The 20,598-nt window shown below is 43.7% G+C and overlaps 1 protein-coding gene across 1 annotated transcript in view; it reads left to right on the forward strand.

The window, feature by feature from the left end:
* The window catches only part of LOC130482614 (melanopsin-like), a 33,138-nt gene extending 13,484 nt beyond the window's left edge, over positions 1 to 19,654 (forward strand). Inside the window, exons 4-9 of the mRNA XM_056855404.1 lie at positions 1,883 to 2,054; positions 3,364 to 3,522; positions 7,215 to 7,322; positions 13,158 to 13,332; positions 17,699 to 17,854; positions 19,259 to 19,654. Of these exons, the coding sequence (XP_056711382.1) occupies positions 1,883 to 2,054; positions 3,364 to 3,522; positions 7,215 to 7,322; positions 13,158 to 13,332; positions 17,699 to 17,854; positions 19,259 to 19,654 (1,166 nt within the window). The remainder of the gene's footprint in view (positions 1 to 1,882; positions 2,055 to 3,363; positions 3,523 to 7,214; positions 7,323 to 13,157; positions 13,333 to 17,698; positions 17,855 to 19,258) is intronic.
* The last annotated feature ends 944 nt before the right edge of the window (positions 19,655 to 20,598 follow it).

Below are 20,598 nucleotides of genomic sequence, written 5' to 3' on the forward strand. Positions count from 1 at the left end.
CACGCTGATTGGTCATATTCAGCTTACAGTCAACCTGTACCCTAGATCTTATTCACATACTGTGTTACACAGAAGTGTATCCTCCATCCAGTATGTGTGCTTCTCATTTTTGTTACCCAGATGTAAAAGTCTGCACTTATCATTGTTGAATTGCATCATGTTCACATCTGTCCACTTTGCCAGTGTGTTTAGACCTCGTTGAATTCTATATCTTCCAGAATGTTTGCTACTCCTCCCAATTTGGTGTCATCTGCACATGTAATGAGTAGTCCCTCCACCCCCTCATCTAGATCATTTATAAAAATATTTAAAACTATCATGCCTAGGACTGAGTCCTGTGGCACCCTGCTGGACACCTCCCTCCACCCAGATGAAATGCCACTAACAACTACTCTTTGGGTATGGTTCTACAACCAGTTCCCTATCCACCTAACTATCCTAGAGTGTAGTCTGAAGTGCTCTAGCTTACCTATCAGAACATCATGTGGGACCCTGTCAAAAGCTTTAAGAAATCAAGGTAATCAACATCGACAGCATTCCCATGATCCAGTAAGCTCATCATTCAATCAAAGAAAGAAACGAGGTTGGTCTGACAGGACCTGTTGGGGACAAATCTGTGCTGGCTTCCCTGGATCACCAAGTTGTCCTTGAGATGCTCACAAATTTACCCCTTCAAAGTCTGCTCCAATATCTTCTTGGGACAGCTATCAGACTGACTGGCCTGTAGTTTCCAGGGTCATCCCTCCTCCCTTTTTTAAAAGATTGATATAACATTGGCCCTCCTCCAGTTTAGTGGCACATCTCCCATCCTCCTAGAGGTCTTGCAGGTCATGGACAAGGGCTCCGCAGTTCTTTGAGCACTTCCACAAGCATACGGTCCGGCCCAAGTGATTTATACACATCCAATGCAGCCAGGAGCCTCTCAACAAGTTCACTGTCCATATCAACCAGCAGTCTTCCTCTTTCAGCCTAACTTATCAGAGAATGTTATTCCTCTGGAATACTGTGTACAGTCTGGTCACCTCATCTAAAAAAGGATATTGCAGAGCTTGAGAAGGTGCAGAAAAGAGCAACCATAATGATCAGGGGACTAGAGCAACTGCCCTATGAGGATCGGTTAAAATGCTTATGGCTGTTTAGCTTAGAAAGAAGGTGGTTAAGGATAGACATGATAGAGGTCTATAAAATTATGCATGGTATGGAGAGAGTGGACAGGGAGAAGCTTTTCTTCCTCTCTCATAACACCAGAATGCTGGGTCATCTGCTGAAGCTGGAGGGTGAGAGATTCAAAACAGATCATAGGAAGTATTTTTTCACACAGGACATAGTTAAATTGTGGAACTCCCTGCCCAAAGATGTGGTGATGGCTGCCAACTTGGGAGGCTTTAAGAGGGAAGTGGACATGTTCATGGAGGATATGACTATCCATGGCTACTAGTCAAAATGAATACTGGTCATGATGCATACCTGTTCTCTCCAGGATCAGAGGAGCATGCCTATTATATTAGGTGCTGTGGAACACAGGCAGGACAATGCTGCTGCAATCATCTTGTTTGTGGCTTCCTAGAGGCACCTGGTTGGCCACTGTGTGAACAGCACTGCTGGACTTGATGGGCCTTGGTCTGATCCAGCAGGGTCTTTCTTATGTTCTTATGTTTTCTTATGTTCTTATGGTCAAATAAAGGAAAGGAGAACCATATATGCTGCCTTGAGCTTCTTTCGAGAAAGGACAAGATAAAAATGTACTAAATAAAAATTCTGAATTTGGGCGTTTAGAACATAGGATCAGTATGCTAAAATAAAAGTTTTACTAATTTCCAGGCTCACACATCTGTCCTTGTGTATGCATTATATAATATATGCATGTTTTTACTGTCTGTAGGTTCGTATATACCTGAGGGTTTGATGATTTCCTGTACATGGGACTACATAACCTATTCTCCAGCAAATAGAAGCTATACTATGATGTTATGTTGGTGTGTGTTCTTCATTCCTCTGATGATCATCTTCCATTGCTATATATTCATGTTTGTTGCCATAAGAAATATTGGAAGGTAAGCAGTGTTATTCATTTGCAATCCAAGAATGTTCTGGAGCTGTAGATATATTTCCAGTAGTGTCTGCACCACATTTCTGTTGGTCAGTTAAATTATCCACAAAAGCATGCTCTGTTTCAGTGACGTTTAGCTTGTTAAACCAAGACTCTGCTCCCAAAAGAATATTCAAATTCTGATTTGTCTCAACATATGCTGATTTCATCACCTTCACCCCTCAAGAGCCAGCAGGTATCTCATCCTGCATTGGGGCAAAGACAGTTCCATAAAACAATCCAGGATTAAACTAAGATACCTGCATCATACATCATGCAAAACCATACTTAAGATAGAGTTGGTTAAAAGCCATGGTTTCATATCTTGTTGAGTATACCCTAACTAGCCATAGTTTATGGAGTAGCCTGCATTCAGATGATCATGCTAATCATAGTTTGTTTAATTAACCATGGTTTTGCATGTTGACTGAACTGAGGCACTAGGTTTCTTAAATGTCATAACAAATATAGACCTGTTGCCGACCTGTGACTTCATCCAGAAACTGGCTCGAGGAACTGAGGTCTCCAGTAGCCGGGGCGGGGGGGAATCCACTATATTATTCATCTACGAAGCATATAGATTCACAGTTTCCCATGTGGATTCTGTGTCTTATCCCCTTGAAGCTTAGAAAACTTCGCAATTTCTGGAAGGAATAGAATGATACAGTGCTCTGGCAATAAGCTTTTAAGCAGTGTTTTGTCCGGTAATTATTCTGCTGATCTAAGAGAATTAGGACATGGGATGATTGTCGTTCTGAAACCATCCTGTGAGTGTTCACCCACAGAAGAAAACTCATTTTATAAGGTTGGAAATCCACAAATGGTGGTGTTCATGCTGCTGCTTCTCCAAACATCTTTTTAACAATCCTCATCTTGGGAGTTCACAAATCTTAACATGAGGAGTGGTGCAAAAGTCCTGTTAGCAAAGAATACGGAAGGAACTGGCAGTATCAGTCAGTTGCATTTCCTGCCTTTCTCTCTCCTCACCCCTCAAACAGACATGTTCACATATGACATCCATTCTCATTATGATCTGCCTCACAGCAAAGGATTAAATCAAAGCACTTTTTAACCTTCTCCGAATTGCCTGAAACAGAAGAAACAGATCTAAATAAATCAAATCAGAGGAAGTGAGCATGCATTCTCTTTCTCTCTCTCTTAAAAAAAAAAGATTTAAGATTGCAGTGTTAGATCCTGTCCTGTTGCATAGACTGCTAATAACCCTGACTCAATTCTTGCTGTTTGCAATGCCTCTCTTGTTATTCTTCCTACAGGAATGTTCAGAAGATAGGATCATCCTCTGGTCGGAAATCAAACTTCTCGCAGTCCATGAAAAGTGAATGGAAGCTGGCAAAAATTGCTTTCGTGGCCATTGTGGTCTATGTCTTGTCCTGGTCTCCGTATGCTTGCGTCACTCTCATTGCGTGGGCAGGGTAAGTGGCGAGACCGTGGGTGAAGCTGTCGCAGTCAAGAGTAGTTAAAAGATGTTGAGTGGAAAAAGTAATCCAGCCTGAAATTTTCATTCCCTGGAGAGAAGTGAAACACATCTTTCTCTTTTAACAAGGCTTAACTGTAATACATGTTAACTACAAGAAGTAGCATAAAGAAGCTAAAATAGAAAACAGATTAGAGGTGTTCCACCCCTTGTGGGTGTATTCCTGTGGTGAGAATGGATCTGAGTAACTATTGTACTTGGCATTTTGAATGAATAATATATGCCCACTGCCCATTTTCTTGCAGTAAGCTCTCTCCTTCTATTTGAATTTATGAGTAACCACTTCAAAACAAGAAAACTGCGAACAAGAAAAAAAATGTACCACCTTTTCCTTTACACCGACCGTATGCATAAAGAAGATGTGCAGATATCTTCAAGGAAGGGCTGTGGCTCAGTGGCAGAGCATCTGCTTGGCATGCAGAAGGTCCCAGGTTCAACCCGCGGCATCTCCAGTTAAAGGGACATGGCAAGTAGGTGATGTGAAAGACCCCTGCCTGCCTGAGACCCTGGAGAGCCACTGCCAGTCTGAGTAGACAATACTGACTTTGATGGACCAAGGGCCTGATTCAGTATAAGGCAGCTTCATGTGTTCAAATAGAGATAATTAAAACACACACACACACACACAAGAAAGATACAAATTAGCTGGAGTACAAAAGTGAATGGGAGCTTTCCAGTTCGGCCTTTGATGTTCCTGCTGGGTTTGTGGCTAGGGAGAGCCTGTGAGTCCAGCGTGGGGTATTGCAGTGAGAATGGCACCTGACTTTCCAATTCAGTAATCTTGGGCAACAGGTATCGAAAAAAGACCTTCCAGTGCCTGAGATCCTGGAGAACATAAGAAGAGCCCTTCTGGATCAGAGCAGTGGTCCATCTAGTCCAGCATCCTGTCTAACACAGTGACCAACCAGTCCCTCTGGAGGTTCAACAACAGGGCATAGAGCAGTGATGGTGAACCTTTTAGAGACCGAGTGCCCAAACTGCAACCCAAAACCCACTTATTTAGCGCCAAGTGCCAATACGGCAATTTAACCTGAATACTGAGGTTTTAGTTTAGAAAAAACAACCCATACATTCACATATTTTGCTTAAAAGAAAAAACACAATAACAGATCTTTCAATGATACAAACAACTTTTTATTGAAAGGTAAAAGTTTGCATTTGGCATGCATCTCTCCAGGACTCATCCTCTGCTCAGCCACCGGACATTATTGTACATAAGTAAACAATTATACTGTGCCTGAACCTCCTCAAGAAGTGCTTGAAACTGTCGACAATTCAGAGCACGAGCCATGATGTAATTCACCATTTTTGTGACATCTTTGAGGACATCGTCAAATTTTTTGAACAATTGATGTTATTTTTGCTGTTGTGTGCATGCTGATAATTTGTCTACCCTTGGCTCATACTTTGTAAGTTTGAGAGCAACACATGCAGCACTCAGGTCATCTGTTAGCCTGTTTCTGGTGTCAGATTTGATATAATTCAAAGCTGAAAACAGCTGCTCACAAGCATAAGATGATCCAAACAAAGTAAGGAAAACTATCCCAAGTGTTTTCATTGACTTAAAATTATTTGGCAGAGAATTCCACACTTTAAGGATTTCATTTTCAGAACTAACTGTGCTGTCCTTTGTCATCCCTTCTATCTTCTCAAGTGTTTCACGCAGGTCATAGAATTTATTTTTCCAGATAGAGCTTTCTTGAAATTCTATTAGCTCCATTTCCAGATTTTCTAAATCAAACCAGTGTAGGCAGGATAGATCAAGTTCTTCAAATTTGGCTTTATCTGGAGAAGTAAAAAAACACAGGGTTGTCTCCATCTTATGGAACTGTAAAAATCTGTTACTGAAATTCACCTTTGCAGCTGCTACAATGCTAGCAAATTCCTTGTAGATTTCCTGATGGCTTGTAGGATTGTCTGCAAACGTTGTAGAATTTTCTAAATGCTTTTTTAGATGGGCGGGGCCCCAGACAAACTGAAGACGGGTGGGGGGCCCGCAGCTCAGCTGAGGGGGGGACGTGGCAAGGTGTTCAGCCACAGCCTCCCGGTCCAAACTGAAGATGGGCGGGGCCCCGACAAACAGCTGAGTTGTTGCCAGCTCAGCTGAGAGAGAGGGAGGGCGCCAGCGCAGGCTTGGGGAGCATGGGCTTGGGGAGAAGGAGCACCGCCCTCAGCACCCTCACCACGGCAACACGGCACAGCCCTAGGCAGACGTGACGGGTCCGCTCGTGCCCACAGAGAGGGCTCAGTGTGCCGGCTGCGGCACGCGTGCCATAGGTTCGCCAACAGGGGCATAGAGGCTGAGGCCTTCCCCTGCTGGTATTCAGAGGTTGACTGCCTCTGAATGTGCAGGTTTCCTGTAGTCACCATGGCTAGTAGACCTATCCTCCATGAATCTATCTAATCCCTTTTTAAAGCTGTCTGTGCCTGTTGCCGCTGAGGGAACGTAGCATGGTTTAGCCTGCTCTCGTCAGATCTTGGAACCTAAGCAGGGTCAGCCCTGGTTAGTATTTGGATGGGAGACCATCAAAGAATACCAGGGTTGCTACGCAGAGAAAGGCACTAGCAAACCGCCTCTGTTAGCCTCTTGCCTTGAAAACCCCATAAGGGATCGCCATAAGTTGGCTACGATTTGACAGCACTTTACACACACATGCCTGTGGCCATCACTACATCTACTGGCAGCGAATTTCACATTTTAATTACTCTGTGAAAATAAATATTTCCTTTTGTCCATCCTAAATCTACTGCCCATCAGCTTCACTGGATGCCCTCAAGTTCTAGTATTTTGAGAGAGGGAGAAAAGTTTTCTTTGTCAACTGTCTCTGCCCCATGTATCATTTTATAAACCTCTATCTTGTCCCCCCTTAGTCGTCTCTTCTCTAAACTGAAAAGTCCCGGACTCTTCAGCCTTTCCTTATAGAGAGCTGCTACTAAACAGAGATGTTAATACGGAGTACATGGACCAGTAGTATGACTAAGTATACATACAAACCTGAACAAATCTCAGACATCTTGAGGTTTAATATCAATATCAAAGATTAAGACTAGGGAGACCAGGCTCAAATCTCCACTTTCATTTTGATCTTTCGTGCATGGTTGTTTCCCTTGCCATCACCCCTCCAACGACTTCAGGTCTTTGTGTTCATTATGCATGCCGTTTCCAACCGTCAGAGGTTGCCTTGCTCTCCCTCTGCGTTTCCTCATGTTTTGAGGGACCTGTTTTATCTTGAATTTGAAAATGCAGGGAAATGCAGGGGGAGAGTGAGGCTACTTCTGTCGGTCAGAAACGGCATGCATAATCAAAACAAAGACCCGAAGTCGTTGAAGGGGTGATGACGAGTGAAACAGTTATGCATAAAAGACCTTTGTCTCTTAACTCAACATATACCACACAGGAGTTGTAAGAACAAAGTGAAGCAGAAGAAAACCAAATTCACTGCCCACAAGTTCTTGGATAAATGTAACAGACAAGTAGAATCTTAGCAAAACACATAGTTGTCAAGTTTGATTTTTTTCAAAGAAAACGGTGAAATCAATGCAACTCAGGATCAACAAGGAAAGAGTTGAGCTATTTTGCAATTAGTTAACAGAAGGTTTATAAAAAAATTATCTCTTTTATCTTTATAGCCATGCCAGCTTCCTGACTCCATATTCTAAATCTGTGCCCGCTGTTATTGCGAAAGCTTCTGCGATCTACAATCCCATCATCTATGCAATCATTCACCCAAGATACCGGTATAGTAAATACATTTTTATAAAAGTAATTTTGTACAGAGAGTATGTACATTTTAAATGAACTTAACCGTTGGTTGGCAAAAGAGGCTATTTTCACCTCAACCAATGCATTATAATTTTCTCCTCCCATTTTGATTTAATTTTTTAACCTATCAGTCTTACCAGTTAGATACAACATGGCTGAAACGATTTAGCAGAATAAAGTGCCTCACTGTAATTTTGAGATGGATTATATTGCAGAGTTTTGAAGGAATCTAGCAGAGTCCTAAACAAGATAGATACTTATCAGAGTTTGTTTGGTTCCTCTTTGAGTTGTGTTGCACTAGGGTTTCCTAGGGACCTCTTAGCACTCTTACATGCTAATGATGCTATGATTATATGCCGAAGCCCTAGATCTTTGCACCACAGTCCTGTACACTGCTGTGTGGAATGGAAGACAACAATTTGTCCTATAGGTTATATTAGACTTCCAGTGCACTCCTAAGAAGAGTTACACCTTTCTAAGCCCATGTCTGGGACTGTCTTACCTGCGTGACTGCCTCTCCCAGTATGACCCCCTTTCACCTCCTTTGATTACAGCAGGGGTGGGGAACCTTTTTTCCACCAAGGGCCATTTGGATATTTATAACATCATTCGTAGGCCATACAAAATTATCAACTTAAAAATTAGCCGACCAAGCCCCAAGCAGGCAGCTGCCCCAGATGACACACACACACACCCCGGCGCAGGCAAGCAGGCAGGCATCCAACCAGAGGCACATTCGTGGGAGGGGGAGTTCCTTTTCTCGGCAAAACAAACTCACATCTGCCTTTGAACAGAGGCTATTTCTGTCCACGGGAGGGGGCGGATCACCAGTCTTAGATCCTTCTAAGCTGGAGATATGCCAGGACCCACAAAGGGCCAGACCAAATGATTTAGCGGGCCTTAAATGGCCCCCGGGCCTGACATTCCCCACCCCTGGATTACCACATGAAAACAAGGAAACTGGTATTGGCCCATAGATTTAAGTACAATTGGAATCATTATGGCATGAAAACAAGGAAACTGGTATTGCCTAGTTTTGCAGGGCCTATGTCAAAAGACCTTAGGGGAATCCTGCACATAGATTTTATTTAAAATAGAAAACATTTTCCTGGTGTAGTGGTTAAGAGCAGTGGTTTGGAGCAGTGCACTCTAATCTGGAGAACTGGGTTTGATTCCCCACTCCTCCACATGAGTAATGGAGGCTAATCTGGTGAACTGGATTTGTTTTCCCACTCCTACACACAAAGCCAGCTGGGTGACCTTGGGCTAGTCATAGCTCTGATAGAGCTCTCTCAGCCCCACCTACCTCACAGGGTGTCTGTTGTGGGGAAGGGAAGGTGATTGTAAGCTGGTTTGATTCTGGCTTAAGTGGTAGAGGAAGTCGGCATATAAAAACCAACTCTTCTTAAATACAGAAGTGCTGCAGCACTCTTACGTAGTTTGAACACAATCAGTATGGAGTAATGATCTCCAAATTTAAGAGCTGTCAGATAAAATTAGTGAATTATCATGATTTCCTATTTCTATGTCAATACAATTCTGTAATTATGCTGGATAGTTTCAAGGGCACCAATGCAAGCCGAAGTCTGTGAAAATCAAAATGTGTATGAGTGACTGGAGTGTTGTAGGGGGCACTGAAGAAAATGACGCGAATCCTTTCAGCAATGACAAGGTTAAAGCTCAGCCATTGTTTGTTAGGAAGGACAGGCTGTGTATACTCTGAAAAGAGGTCTGCCTCAAGGAAACTTAAATTCTGGGTTTATGAATTAAGCAAATCCTCCCAGGATAGCCCAATCTCTTTCCAAACGCACAACAGCATTCTGCTTCTTGTGCTGAATAAGATGCTAGTGTTTACAAATTTCCTATCTCCCCTTCTTCAGTGTCAAGAGGGAAAGCTAAACTGCTCAAAGTTATAACTGCTAGAGCTTATTCTGCCTTTATGATTGCATGAAGGAAAACGGAGAGAGAAAAACTCAGAGAAACTGTCTAGCACCCAGCAGGTTTTGGCTCAATTAAAAAAAAAACTCTTTCATCTGCCTAGATGAATGTTTTAAAGAGAGACTACTGAATTACAACTAATAATGAAGCTCAAGACTATGCATTCTCTGGGACTTAATAGAGATCTGGGATTCCTGTCTCATTACCAATGCTGATTTCTCCACTCCCTACTACCCCTCTGCGTATCACACCTAATCCAATTATGCCTGCTAATGTCTTTTACTTGCTTTTTATATTTACATTGCCATTGTGTGTCTAATTCACTCATCTCTACTTAAGGGTAGATGGAATCACATTCTAGCTGTATACGAAGAAGTGAGCTGTGGCTCACGAAAGCTCATACCCTGCCAGAAATTTTGTGAGTCTTTAAGGTGCTACTGGACTCTTGCTGTTTTCTACCGTTATAAACCTGTAAGTCTTGCAGTGTTCCTTCAGCAAGAGTATAAGATCAGCAGCAATTGCCAGTGGAAGGACCCTGGTATATACAGTGTTTAGTTTATGCAATATCTATCTACTTTACATAAGCTGATGCAACTCCAGAGCTAAGTTTAACCCTTTAAGAGTCAGGATCTGGAGTCTCACAGTCCAATCTGCTTCTTCTTTCAACAGAAGCCTCTCATTTTGACAAGTTAATTTTTGCATCTACCATTTGCTTTCTCTGTCATAATTTTCCTCCAATAATCTTGAACAATCAGGGCACTGCTGTTACATATGTAAAAAGGCTGCTAGGACTTGTCCACATCCCCCACATTTATTAGAATCACTCCTATAAATTTCATTTAATTTAATGTAAACTTTTGGAGCAAATTTCACATGTATTTATACAGATTGTGTTAGCTGGTCTCAGATATCTCTTCCCACTCAGTCATTAACTGCTGTACTTAAACAGTCATTTTCGTAATCATACCATACTGTATTTAGTTTCCACAGATGTAGGTTACAGAAATAATCACTTAACTGCACATCTGATGGGAAGAATAACTTGTGTTGAATTCAGGGTATGGTGCAAAGGCACATAAATGCAGCAATCTTGCTGAAGTTATTTCTGTGTCTTATCAGTGCCATGACAGAAGATGTCCTGGGAACTCTTGCCTATGTCATCTTGAGTTTCATAAGGAAAGGAAATTGGACTACCTTTCAAAAGAAAATTTTTAACTTTTTAACCACAATTCATCAATAATTATTTTAGAAACTCATTTTAAAAACAATAATTTCTGTTTCTAGTCTGTTTATGCACTTACTGGACTTAAGTTAGGGTTGCCAGCTCCAGGTTGGGAAATACCTGGAGATTTGGGGTGGGGGGGTGAAGCCTGAGGACGGCGGAGTTTGGAGAGGGGAGGAAATTTAATGCCATGGAGTCCAAAGCGGCCATTTCCTCCAGGGGAACTGATCTCTGTCGCCTGGAGATCAGTTGTAATAGCGGGAGATCTCCAGCCACTACCTGGAGGTTGGCAACCCTAACTAAAGTATACTTGCCTTGGATTGCGACCATGATGCTTTGCTTTGGTTTGCCTTAAAGAAAAGCCATATGTAACAAGGGGTATATGTCTGCATACCACTAGATGGCAGCATAAACCATGAGTGTGATTGCTTCTGATCTTTGAAACAGCAAGAAGATAGATATTGCATTATAATTACACAGAGTGGGGTTTTTTGTCCTTACATATTTTTCTGTTTGGTTTGTCAAATCATTAATGAATTTCAGAAAGCAAAGGTGCCTGAGTTTTTTTGGGGGAATTCTTAGTACCTCATTATGAATACGGAGTGTTTTGACACACACGTTTCCTGTTGCAGTGGCATGATCATCAGGGCCGCAACAATTTAATATTGTTCAGGAACCTTGCCTTGCCCCTTTTAAGCATGGAAAATAGATATAGAAATGATGTATAGCACTTTTCAGCCTGAATCCAAACTAAGTGCCATTTGGAAGAAAGCAGAATCAATTTTGCATGACTTCACTGCAGCAGAAGTAGAAAGCTACACATGGCTGAGGCCAGAGGAACAAAAACTTCAAAAATATACATTGGAAGAAGCCTCATAAATAGCTGAGCCCTGCGAGGCAGCCCTGCAAAATAAAAGAACATCTGTTGTTCTTTTCTCTACTGATTTTACTTTTCCTGTCCTCCGTAGGAAAAAGCAATAGGTCAATAGCACCTGAAGTATCTTCAAGGTTCCTTTGTATAAAATCCTTTCTGGTGGAAAAAAAAACAGGGAGAGGACACAGGAGGGTCTCTTCTTTTCTGTGCGGCATTGATTAGCGGGAGGCTCGACACTGTGTCTTTTTCTGAGTCAATCAGGCACACATGGAATGAGTCAGAGAGTAGTAGGTAGGTAGCGTGCAATTGTTATCCCTGCCGCCTTAAAAATTGACTTGTGTACTTGGAGAACACCTGTTCTCTTTTGCAAGATGTGACACAAACAGACGCAGATAGTTAGCAAGTTACTTTGTTCAGTCCAGAGCTTTTCTTCCTTACTACTTACATGCAAAGGCTGCTTGAAAACTGGTCGCTCATCCATGTGAAACACCCTCATTGTGTGAAGGGTCTCCAGTCTGGTGCTAACAGCCAGCAGGTATATGCAAAACGGTGCACAGAGCAGGGGTCCCCAAACTTTTAGAGCCTATGGGCCCCTTTGGAATTCTGAGACGGGGTAGTGGCCACAACCACAGAATGGCTGCCACAGGGGGTGGAGTCACAGACACATGCAAACACAGAGGAAACCCAAGTGCAGGGGAGAAGAGAGGTAGTTTTAAAAAAACACTGGGGAAAAGAAATCAATGGGAGAATAAAACCAACACTGCAGTGGCAGCAATGATATTATTTAAATTTGCACAGCCAATCAGTAAACCTTCTGGGAAAGCACCCTACCTTTCCTTTCCTTTTATCCCTTAGAAGCTCCTTGATCAATTGATCTTGAGCAGCATATATCTAGTGTTGGAGGGATATAAGGATTGAAACAAATCTTGCCACTGACAATGTAGCCTTGGGGTCCCTATCGCTTAGTAAAAAAGGCATTATGTCAGTCACAGAGGCATTGGATTTGTATATTAAAAGGGGGGAAGTATAGTGCGATCCAAGTTCCTCGTAAGAGCGGCATTCCAAAAGGGCATGGGCTCATGAGTCAATAGAGCCAGAAGAGCAAGGGCAGGTCCTGTCTGAATATGGTAATATTGAAAGCACCCTACCAGGCTCCACGCACTTTCTATGAACACTTGGCAGGCACCAAAAAGGTGTTGATGGGTGCCATGGGCACCATGTTAAGGACCTCTGGCATAGAGACACACAGTGCATTCCTGACATGCGCCAGCAGCCGCACCAAAGGCCTTTAAAGGCTGGCAAAGGCCTCCGCCGGCGCAAGGGCCCACAGCCCCGGCGTCTGGGTGGCGCATGCCGGCGTTTGTGGTTCCAGCGCCGGAGTGCAGGGCCGCATGCTGCCACAGCAGCGCCAGGACCAGTCACCGAAGGAGCCTGCCACTGGCACCTATAAGGGTTACATGGATTTCTGGCACTGGGCGGAGGTTTCAGCCAGGCCAAAATCTCCTTAGGAGGCAGTGCCGCTGCGTTGCCTCCCAAGCCCAGCGCAGGCATTCCAGTCAGGAAAGCACTGTCTACGTATGATCAGGATGATCCACATAAGTGAGCAGCTTCCAAACATCCCATAGAGAAATGTTTCTAATGGCTTCCACACTATGGCAGCAACCTTTAAACTGTCCTTTAAGTGTGCAGAATTCAGAGAACCATGACACACCTTTCCATGCCACATATACAACTATGATCATTCACAACTTCTTATGTTTTGCTACTGTTTTTCAGGAGAACCATTCACAGGGCTGTTCCCTGCTTGAGGTTTCTGATAAGGATATCAAAAAGTGATCTTTCTGCCAGTTCCATGAGTGAGTCATCTTTCAGGGTGTCTTTTTCCAGCCGTCACTCGTTCGCTTCCAGGAACAAGAACAGTTGTGTTGCTTCCATATCGGCTATAGAAACAGTAAGTTATGTTTCCATGGATATGTGGAGGACAATTACCAGGAATGTATAAACAAAGTTACCTGGCTGACCTTTTCCATTGTCATCAAAGGGACTTACTTATGATTAACATAGCCAACACTGCTAAGGCAGATTAGAATCCTCATTGTGTCCGCAAGCACATAATGCCAGATGCATCATACCCAATTACCTCTCCAAAGATTTTGATTGTCAGACAGAAGCCAAAGAGCTACTTAAGGCATGCCCAGAATTTTGCCCACGCCCCATGGGTAGCTGGGCAGAAGAAGTGAGCTGTGACTCACAAAAACCCTGCCAGAAATTTTGTTATCCTTTAAGGGGCTAGTGGACTCTTGCTTTTTGCTACAGGTAAAACAAGGTGAGGCTATTTCAGACATCTTCATTGAACCACCTTATTTATTTTTATTTAAATGTTATTTTACTCTGCGTTACTGTCACATTGGAGGGAAGGCAGCGTGGTATAGCTTAATCTTGCAAGCTATGCAGGGTTGGTACTTGGATGGGAGACCACCAAGGAAGTCTTTGCAGAGGAAGGCAATGGCAAACCACCTCAGCTTCTCACTTGCCTTGAAATCCCCTTGCTGGGGTCACCATAAGTCAGTTCTGACTTGATGGCATGTGTATACATAGTGTCATACTGGGGATTTAAAGCAACTTATGTAATAACATGCACAAAAATTACAGTTTAAACCAAGAAATACATTCATCTAGGCAGATCGTCCCAGGCTGCTGTTGGTTCTGCCAGCTCATAGAATCATAGAGTTGGAAGGGGCCATTCAGGCCATCTAGTCCAACCCCCTGCTCAATGCAGGATCAGCCTAGAGCATCCATGACGAGTGCTTGTCCAGCCTCTGCTTAAAGACTGCCAGTGAGCGGGAGTTCACCACCTCCCTAAGTAGCTCACCTTGTTCAGGGTCCACAGGCCAGGGGCCATAGAGCCCTTTGGTCACTTGACAAAGGCGTGCATCTGTGGCAAGCCTGGGCTTCAAATACCTGTCAAAAGAGAAGGGGCAGATGCTTAGGCACTGGTCTTAGTCACTTGGCTCAGGTGTTACCAGTGTCTTCCCTCCCATCAGGTTAGGATGGGACAGAAATAATAAAAAACATAAATTAATTATTCATTAGTATTCTATTCTCTCCAGTGGATAATTGGCCTGTCTATAGATCAGAAAGAAGAGGAACCAAAAGCTGAAGGGCTATGGCTTTTTCTGCTATACTTTGCTTACATAAAGGCAAAAATTCCCCCTTTCGTCTTCATTAATCAATGCCTGTCGATGCTGAAAGCAGAGTTTAATTGGCTTTGCCTGTGTTTTCTATAAAGTTTGTATCTCCAGTACCTGGCATTAAATTATATGGTACACGTGGCCCTGGCCCTAGGGTTACCAACCTCCAAGTACTCAAACAGCATGTAGGCTCCCGCTATATGTATAGTGGGAGCCTACGTGCCGTTTGGCTTACCAACATAGTTATTGCAGCATAGGTAGTTTTTGTATTATTAACCTCCAGGTACTAGCTGGAGATCTCCTTTCCTTTTATCCCTTAGAAGCTCCTTGATTCATTGATCTTGATTCATTGATCTTGAGCAGCATATATCTAGTGTTTGAGGGATATAAGGACTGAAACAAATCTTGCCACTGACAATGTAGCCTTGGGATCCCTGTCGCTTAGTAAAAAAAGGCATTATGTCAGACACAGAGGCATTAGATTTGTATGTTAAAAGGGGGGAAATATAATGTGATCGAAGTTCCTCGTAAAAGCAGCATTCCAAAAGGGCATGAGCTAGTGAATCGATAGAGCCAGAAGAGCAAGGACAGGTCCTGTCTGGATATGGTATATTCAAAATTCTGCCCTGACTGGAGAGCTCCTGCTATTAGAACTGATCTCTAGCCAATAGAGATCAGTTCACCTGGAGAAATTGGCCACTTTGGCAATTGGATTCTGGACTGAAATCCCTCCCCGAACCCTGCCCTCCTCAGGCTCTGCCCAAAAAACCTCCCGTCAGTGTTAAAAAGGAACCTGGCAACCTTATCTGGCCAGATGAAGTGACATTTATGTCATATCCAGCCCTCGTAACAAATGGATTCAACACCCCTGTCATATACCGTATATACTCGCGTATAAGCCGAGTTTTTCAGCCCCAAAAATGGGCTGAAAAAGCCGGCCTCGGCTTATACGCGGGTCAATACGGGGGGAGGGAGGGAGGGGGGAAACTTGCCGCCGTCGCCGCCGGGCCCGTGCCGCTTCCTGCCGCCGGGAGCGGCCTGGGGCAGCCTCCTGCAGCCGCAGGAAGGCTGCCCAGGCCCACCTGGGCCCCCGCCGCTGGAGAGCCTTTCAGGTAAGCCTGCGGGGGGGGGAGGGGTTATAAGCCGACCCTCGGCTTATACGCGGGTGCCTAATTTTTCCCCATTTTTGGGGAGAAATTAGGCACCTCGGCTTATACGCGGGTCGGCTTATACATGGGTATATACGGTACTGTGTGAATTTTGGCTCGTGCCAGATAAGAGAGAGGACAACACACAGATACAACCAAGTGCTGCTTCTCTGTTTAGAAGGATGAGTCAGCTGAGACAAACCAGCTATTTAGGGACCTGTGTAATGTGCAGAAGGTAAAGTCTAGATTCAGAAAGTTTAGTCAGCTATAATTATGCAGCCCTTCAGAAAGATCTAAATCACAGTGAAAAGCTGAACTTGGAACAAACTGCACTTTATCTCTTGGCTGTCCTTCCAAAGGCAGATCGTGGCTTCAACTTAAAAGCTTTTGTTTTGTTTTGTTTTTCATTTTGAATACCCAACATTTCTCCCTAATCATGGGTAGATTTTTATGGTAAGAACTCCACTAATGAACCTGCAGCTACTCCTGGCTAGCGTGGTTTGAACAAGATTTGTTTTTTGTAGGAGAAAAAAAGGAAATTCTAGTTTGAGGAGCTACATGCCTGTGAACTGAATGAATACTACATGTGGAATAGCTAGCAAAATGACAAGCCTAGCAGGTTTTATTGTGTTGTGGGAAGAACATCATTATTATTTTCTCCTTTTATATCTAGCCTTCCCTCCAAGGAATTCGGGAGGGGGGATTAAACATGAATGGGGTAGTGTATTTTATCTTTATAACAACTTTCTGAAGGACTAGATTCAAGTCAGGTAGCACCTTAGAGACCAAAAGTTTTTCAGAGTGTAAGCTTTGGAGAATCAAACCTCCCTTTGTCAGACACAAGTATGGAGCTTTGACTCTTGAAAGCTCATACCCCAAAAATCTTGTTGGTCTCCAAGATGCTACTTGATTCGAACCTAGGTCGTCTACTGCAGACCAGCACAGCTACCCTCTGAAACTCTCTGTTTAGGCATCAAGTCAGTGTGCCAGGCAGAGTCTGTGGTCTGTCGCTAAGAACAGTGGGGCATCTTATTTCATATGAGAGGGGCCAGCCTGCCACCAAAAGTGGTACTCTAACATGCTTCCTTAAATGGACGGAAGAGACCACTCTCTGGACATGGGACATCCAGAAGTTGCAGAAGGCCTGATGCTGAATGGGCAAAGCACCCTTACGGCTGAATTTTGAGTTTCTTTATTCAGAAGTTGGGCCCACTGAATTCAATAGGTCTTTCCCCCAAGTAAGGATGTATAGGGGCTGCAGATCAAGAGTCGGATCCTATGAACTCTTTTTGCAAGGTGAGCGCAGAAGTGGATTTTGTCCACCTTCTCGGGCAGCCCATTCCTGAAGGGGGTTAGTTAATCGATGACTGGGAGCAGGGCAGCTGCACTGCCCCCTCAGAGGCTCCCTGGCCAGAAAATACATGAATTAATGTATTTTTCCGGCACAGCAATGCTGCTGCATAGAGGGGCGTTCCCGGGCTGAAAGAGGTTTGGAAGCTCCACCCCTGGAAACGTTCTGGGATTTCTCCCTGACACCGGTGCTCCCTTCTGGGATATTGCAGTCCAAGCAGCCGCACCATTGGCTGAGTTCCGCGCTGCTGAATCGCTCCCCGGCAACAGCGTAAGTGACTCTGTGCCGGCGTCCATGCCACTTTATCACAGTGCAAGGTAGCAAGGAACATGGTGCATGGTTATGCCAGCTCCTATGGCACTTAGGTTCCCTCCCCCTTCAGGATTGCACAGTTAGTCTCTTTTGACCCCAAAATAGAGATGACAGAAGTCAGGAGACCACTGTAGCCAAAATGCAAACCCATAAAAAGGTTATTGCTGTATGGAAGGGGAATTGAGTGAAGTCAGTGGAAAAGGGAAGAACTTGGGTGAATGTGGTTGCTTGTTTTAGCTCAGCACAAAATAGATGGCAGGCTGCAGTACCTGTCTGTTCCCTTTACTCACCGGATATTGCTCAATTTCTCTTTAGAACTGGAGTGAAGTGGAGCTAAACCCTGTGGAACCGGTCCGTAAGAAACTGCAAACCCCTAAAAGTAACTCCTTTTCAGTATACCTGAAACCAGAAGATGAAAAGTTTGAATTGCTCCTGAAGGCCCCCCGCTGTGATGTAGCAACTGGAGAAAAGGTTAAAACATTTTTATTGTTGTTTACTATAGCACTGCAGTGGCCGATCCTCTTTAGGACATGCATAAAACCTAGAGTATTTGTGTATAACTATTACTGACCTCAGCCACTCCAAGTCTTTAGGTATTGGGTTGATATTAGTTTCCGCTAATCCATTTCACTGTGGCTTTGTCTTGTTCTTTGAAGAAGACAAATATACCTAGAAGGCAAATCTAATGCTGGCACACTCAGAAGAAACCCATCATTTTCTTTCCATGTTTCTCTCTTCATTAACTTAATCTTGCCCAGACCTGGATGGCTCAGGCTAGCCCAGTCTCATCAGATTTTGGAAGCAAAGCAGGGCTCGCCCTGGTCAGTACTTGAATGGGAGACCACCAAGGAAGTCCAGGGTTGCCTTTCAGAGGCAGGCAATGGCAAACCACCTCTGAACATCTCTTGCCTTGAAAACCCTACGGGGTCTCCATAAATCAGCTGTGACTTGATGGTACTTCTCACCACCAACAACTAAATCTTAACAGTTATGATACCTCCTTCCTACCCCACTTTGGGAATTGATTCAAAATGTGGGGACCCACTTAAAAAAGGGGAAGTTGAAAAAGAAACTTGGGTAATGGTTAAGAGTGGTGGTCTAGAACGGTGGCCTCTGATCTGGAGAACCGGGTTTGATTCCCCACTCCTCCACATGAGTTGCGGAGGCTAATCTGGTTAACTGATTCAATCCTAAATATTAATTGATTGTAATTTTTATGAAACACCTATTATTTCTGATCTCATGACCATAACTATCTATGCCAATAAAGGTTATACGTATGTATGATTAACTGGGTTGGTTTCCCCACTCTACACATGAAGCCAGCTGGGTGACCTTGGGCTATTCACACACTCTCAGCCCCACCTACCTCAGGGTGTCTGTTGTGGGGGAGAGAGGGAAGGTGATTGTAAGCCAGTTTGATTCTTCCTTAAGTGGTAGAGAAAGTTGGCATATAAAAACCGACTCTTCTTCTAAGAGTGGGAGAATCTGGCAGATGCCCTATGCACAAAAATGAAGTGGTGAGTACAGACTCATCCCTTGCAGATACAAAACAAACTGATGGCTGACTGCTAGACGCAGTTAAATGTCATGCTCAAAAGTCATCCTTTCCACACATGGAGCTTCAGTCAGTGACATCCTGGCCTTTGTGTACATTCCCATAACTCCAGATCTAATTAGATAGGGGGTTTCCTTGCTGAACTCTCGGCCATCTTTGCTAGTCGTGCGCCTGTTGTTGGCTGGTTGATTCTTAGAAACCATACTGTGGGACCACTAATTGCCTGGACTCACCAAAGATACGTGCTAGGAGGTGTATGTATCTTTCCTGTTGCTTTGCGGGCAGAAGCACAGAATGTTGATTCTTCTCTCCAATAGTTTGCGCTGTCATCCATCAGCCTAGACGACGCACTTGGGAGATCCCTTAGAGAGAGCTCTCCAGAACTGCTTCTCGTCAGCAGTTCTTTGAGAACAGCCTCTCTTCCATTCGGTTTGAACAGCAGCAGCAGTGCAGAGGGGAGCACAGACACTTCGAAAGCTGAAGCTAGCCGAACCAGCGGAAGCTTAGATTCCTCCCTGAGATCTCCCCTTCCACAAATCGTTATCATTCCCACCTCGGACACCGCCCTCGCTGAAGGGCAAGCCGAGCAACAAGAGGCCGAAGAGGAAGGTGGCGATTTGTTCTTCTCTCAAAGCAAGAATTACCTGCTGGACATAGGAAGGCTTGGTTCCTCCCCTGACCATCTTGATACAATTGAAAAGCTTCTGTCATAAACATAGATGGAAGGAAACAAAGCAAACCACCACCTGTCTCTGTTTCTTTGGCTGCTTCTTTGCATTATTATACCAAAAATGGAAGCCTTGTAGATTAAACAGATGACTTCTTTGTATTTGTATTTTTCAAAATGCAATCTTTAGGCTATTTCTGAATTTTATGCACTTTCCAGATGCCAACTACAGTGGTAGAGTTTGAAGGCAGGTCTAGCTTAGATAACGTGGTTGCCAGCTGGAGCACCTATTAAGTATTTCTCTGTATATGTGTCTGGAATAGATTTTTATGCATTTCCAAGCACTGTTGTTTCTGGAAGGCTATTCTTTCTGGAATGACCAGCAAATGTAAGCCTTGCGATATCTGCAAATTCTAGAATAAGTCTCTGAAATCATTCTAGGGATGTATCTGGCTGTGTACCACCACCCCAAGACAGCATCTTGGTTTCACCTGAAAGTTGTTTGATCAAGTGGAGGTGAATGAGGAATGTATGCTACAGTTACTAGCAATTACGTGTCTGTCCGCTTTTTGCCCTGACTTGGCAAAACGGCATAGTTGGCCACCTATCCTGGAATTTAAGTCGAAGATGAGGGAATGAGAATAGTAAGAAAACTGATGCCTTTGGGCAAATTTACCAGTGTTTCCACTGGATTATAAACACTGTTTGAGAATACTGCCCTCAGGAATGATAGTGCCAAAAACTATGCACAAGCTATAGATATACAGTAACTATCAAGTTAGCTGCAGTGATGCCAACACTTAGAAGTCACTGTCAGTTAAATGTTTCCCTTTTTTGTCCTTGATAAAAGCTCGATGAAAAGAAAAGGCAAAAATAGTTCCTGCCTTATTCCTGTAGAATTCTTACATTGGTAAAAAAATAAATATTTAATTGTGGTTAATGGTATATGTCAATAAACTTGTTGGATGCTTCTCACAATAGGTTTTAAGC

Source organism: Euleptes europaea, chromosome 9 (assembly GCF_029931775.1).
Source record: "Euleptes europaea isolate rEulEur1 chromosome 9, rEulEur1.hap1, whole genome shotgun sequence".
NCBI lineage: Eukaryota > Metazoa > Chordata > Lepidosauria > Squamata > Sphaerodactylidae > Euleptes > Euleptes europaea.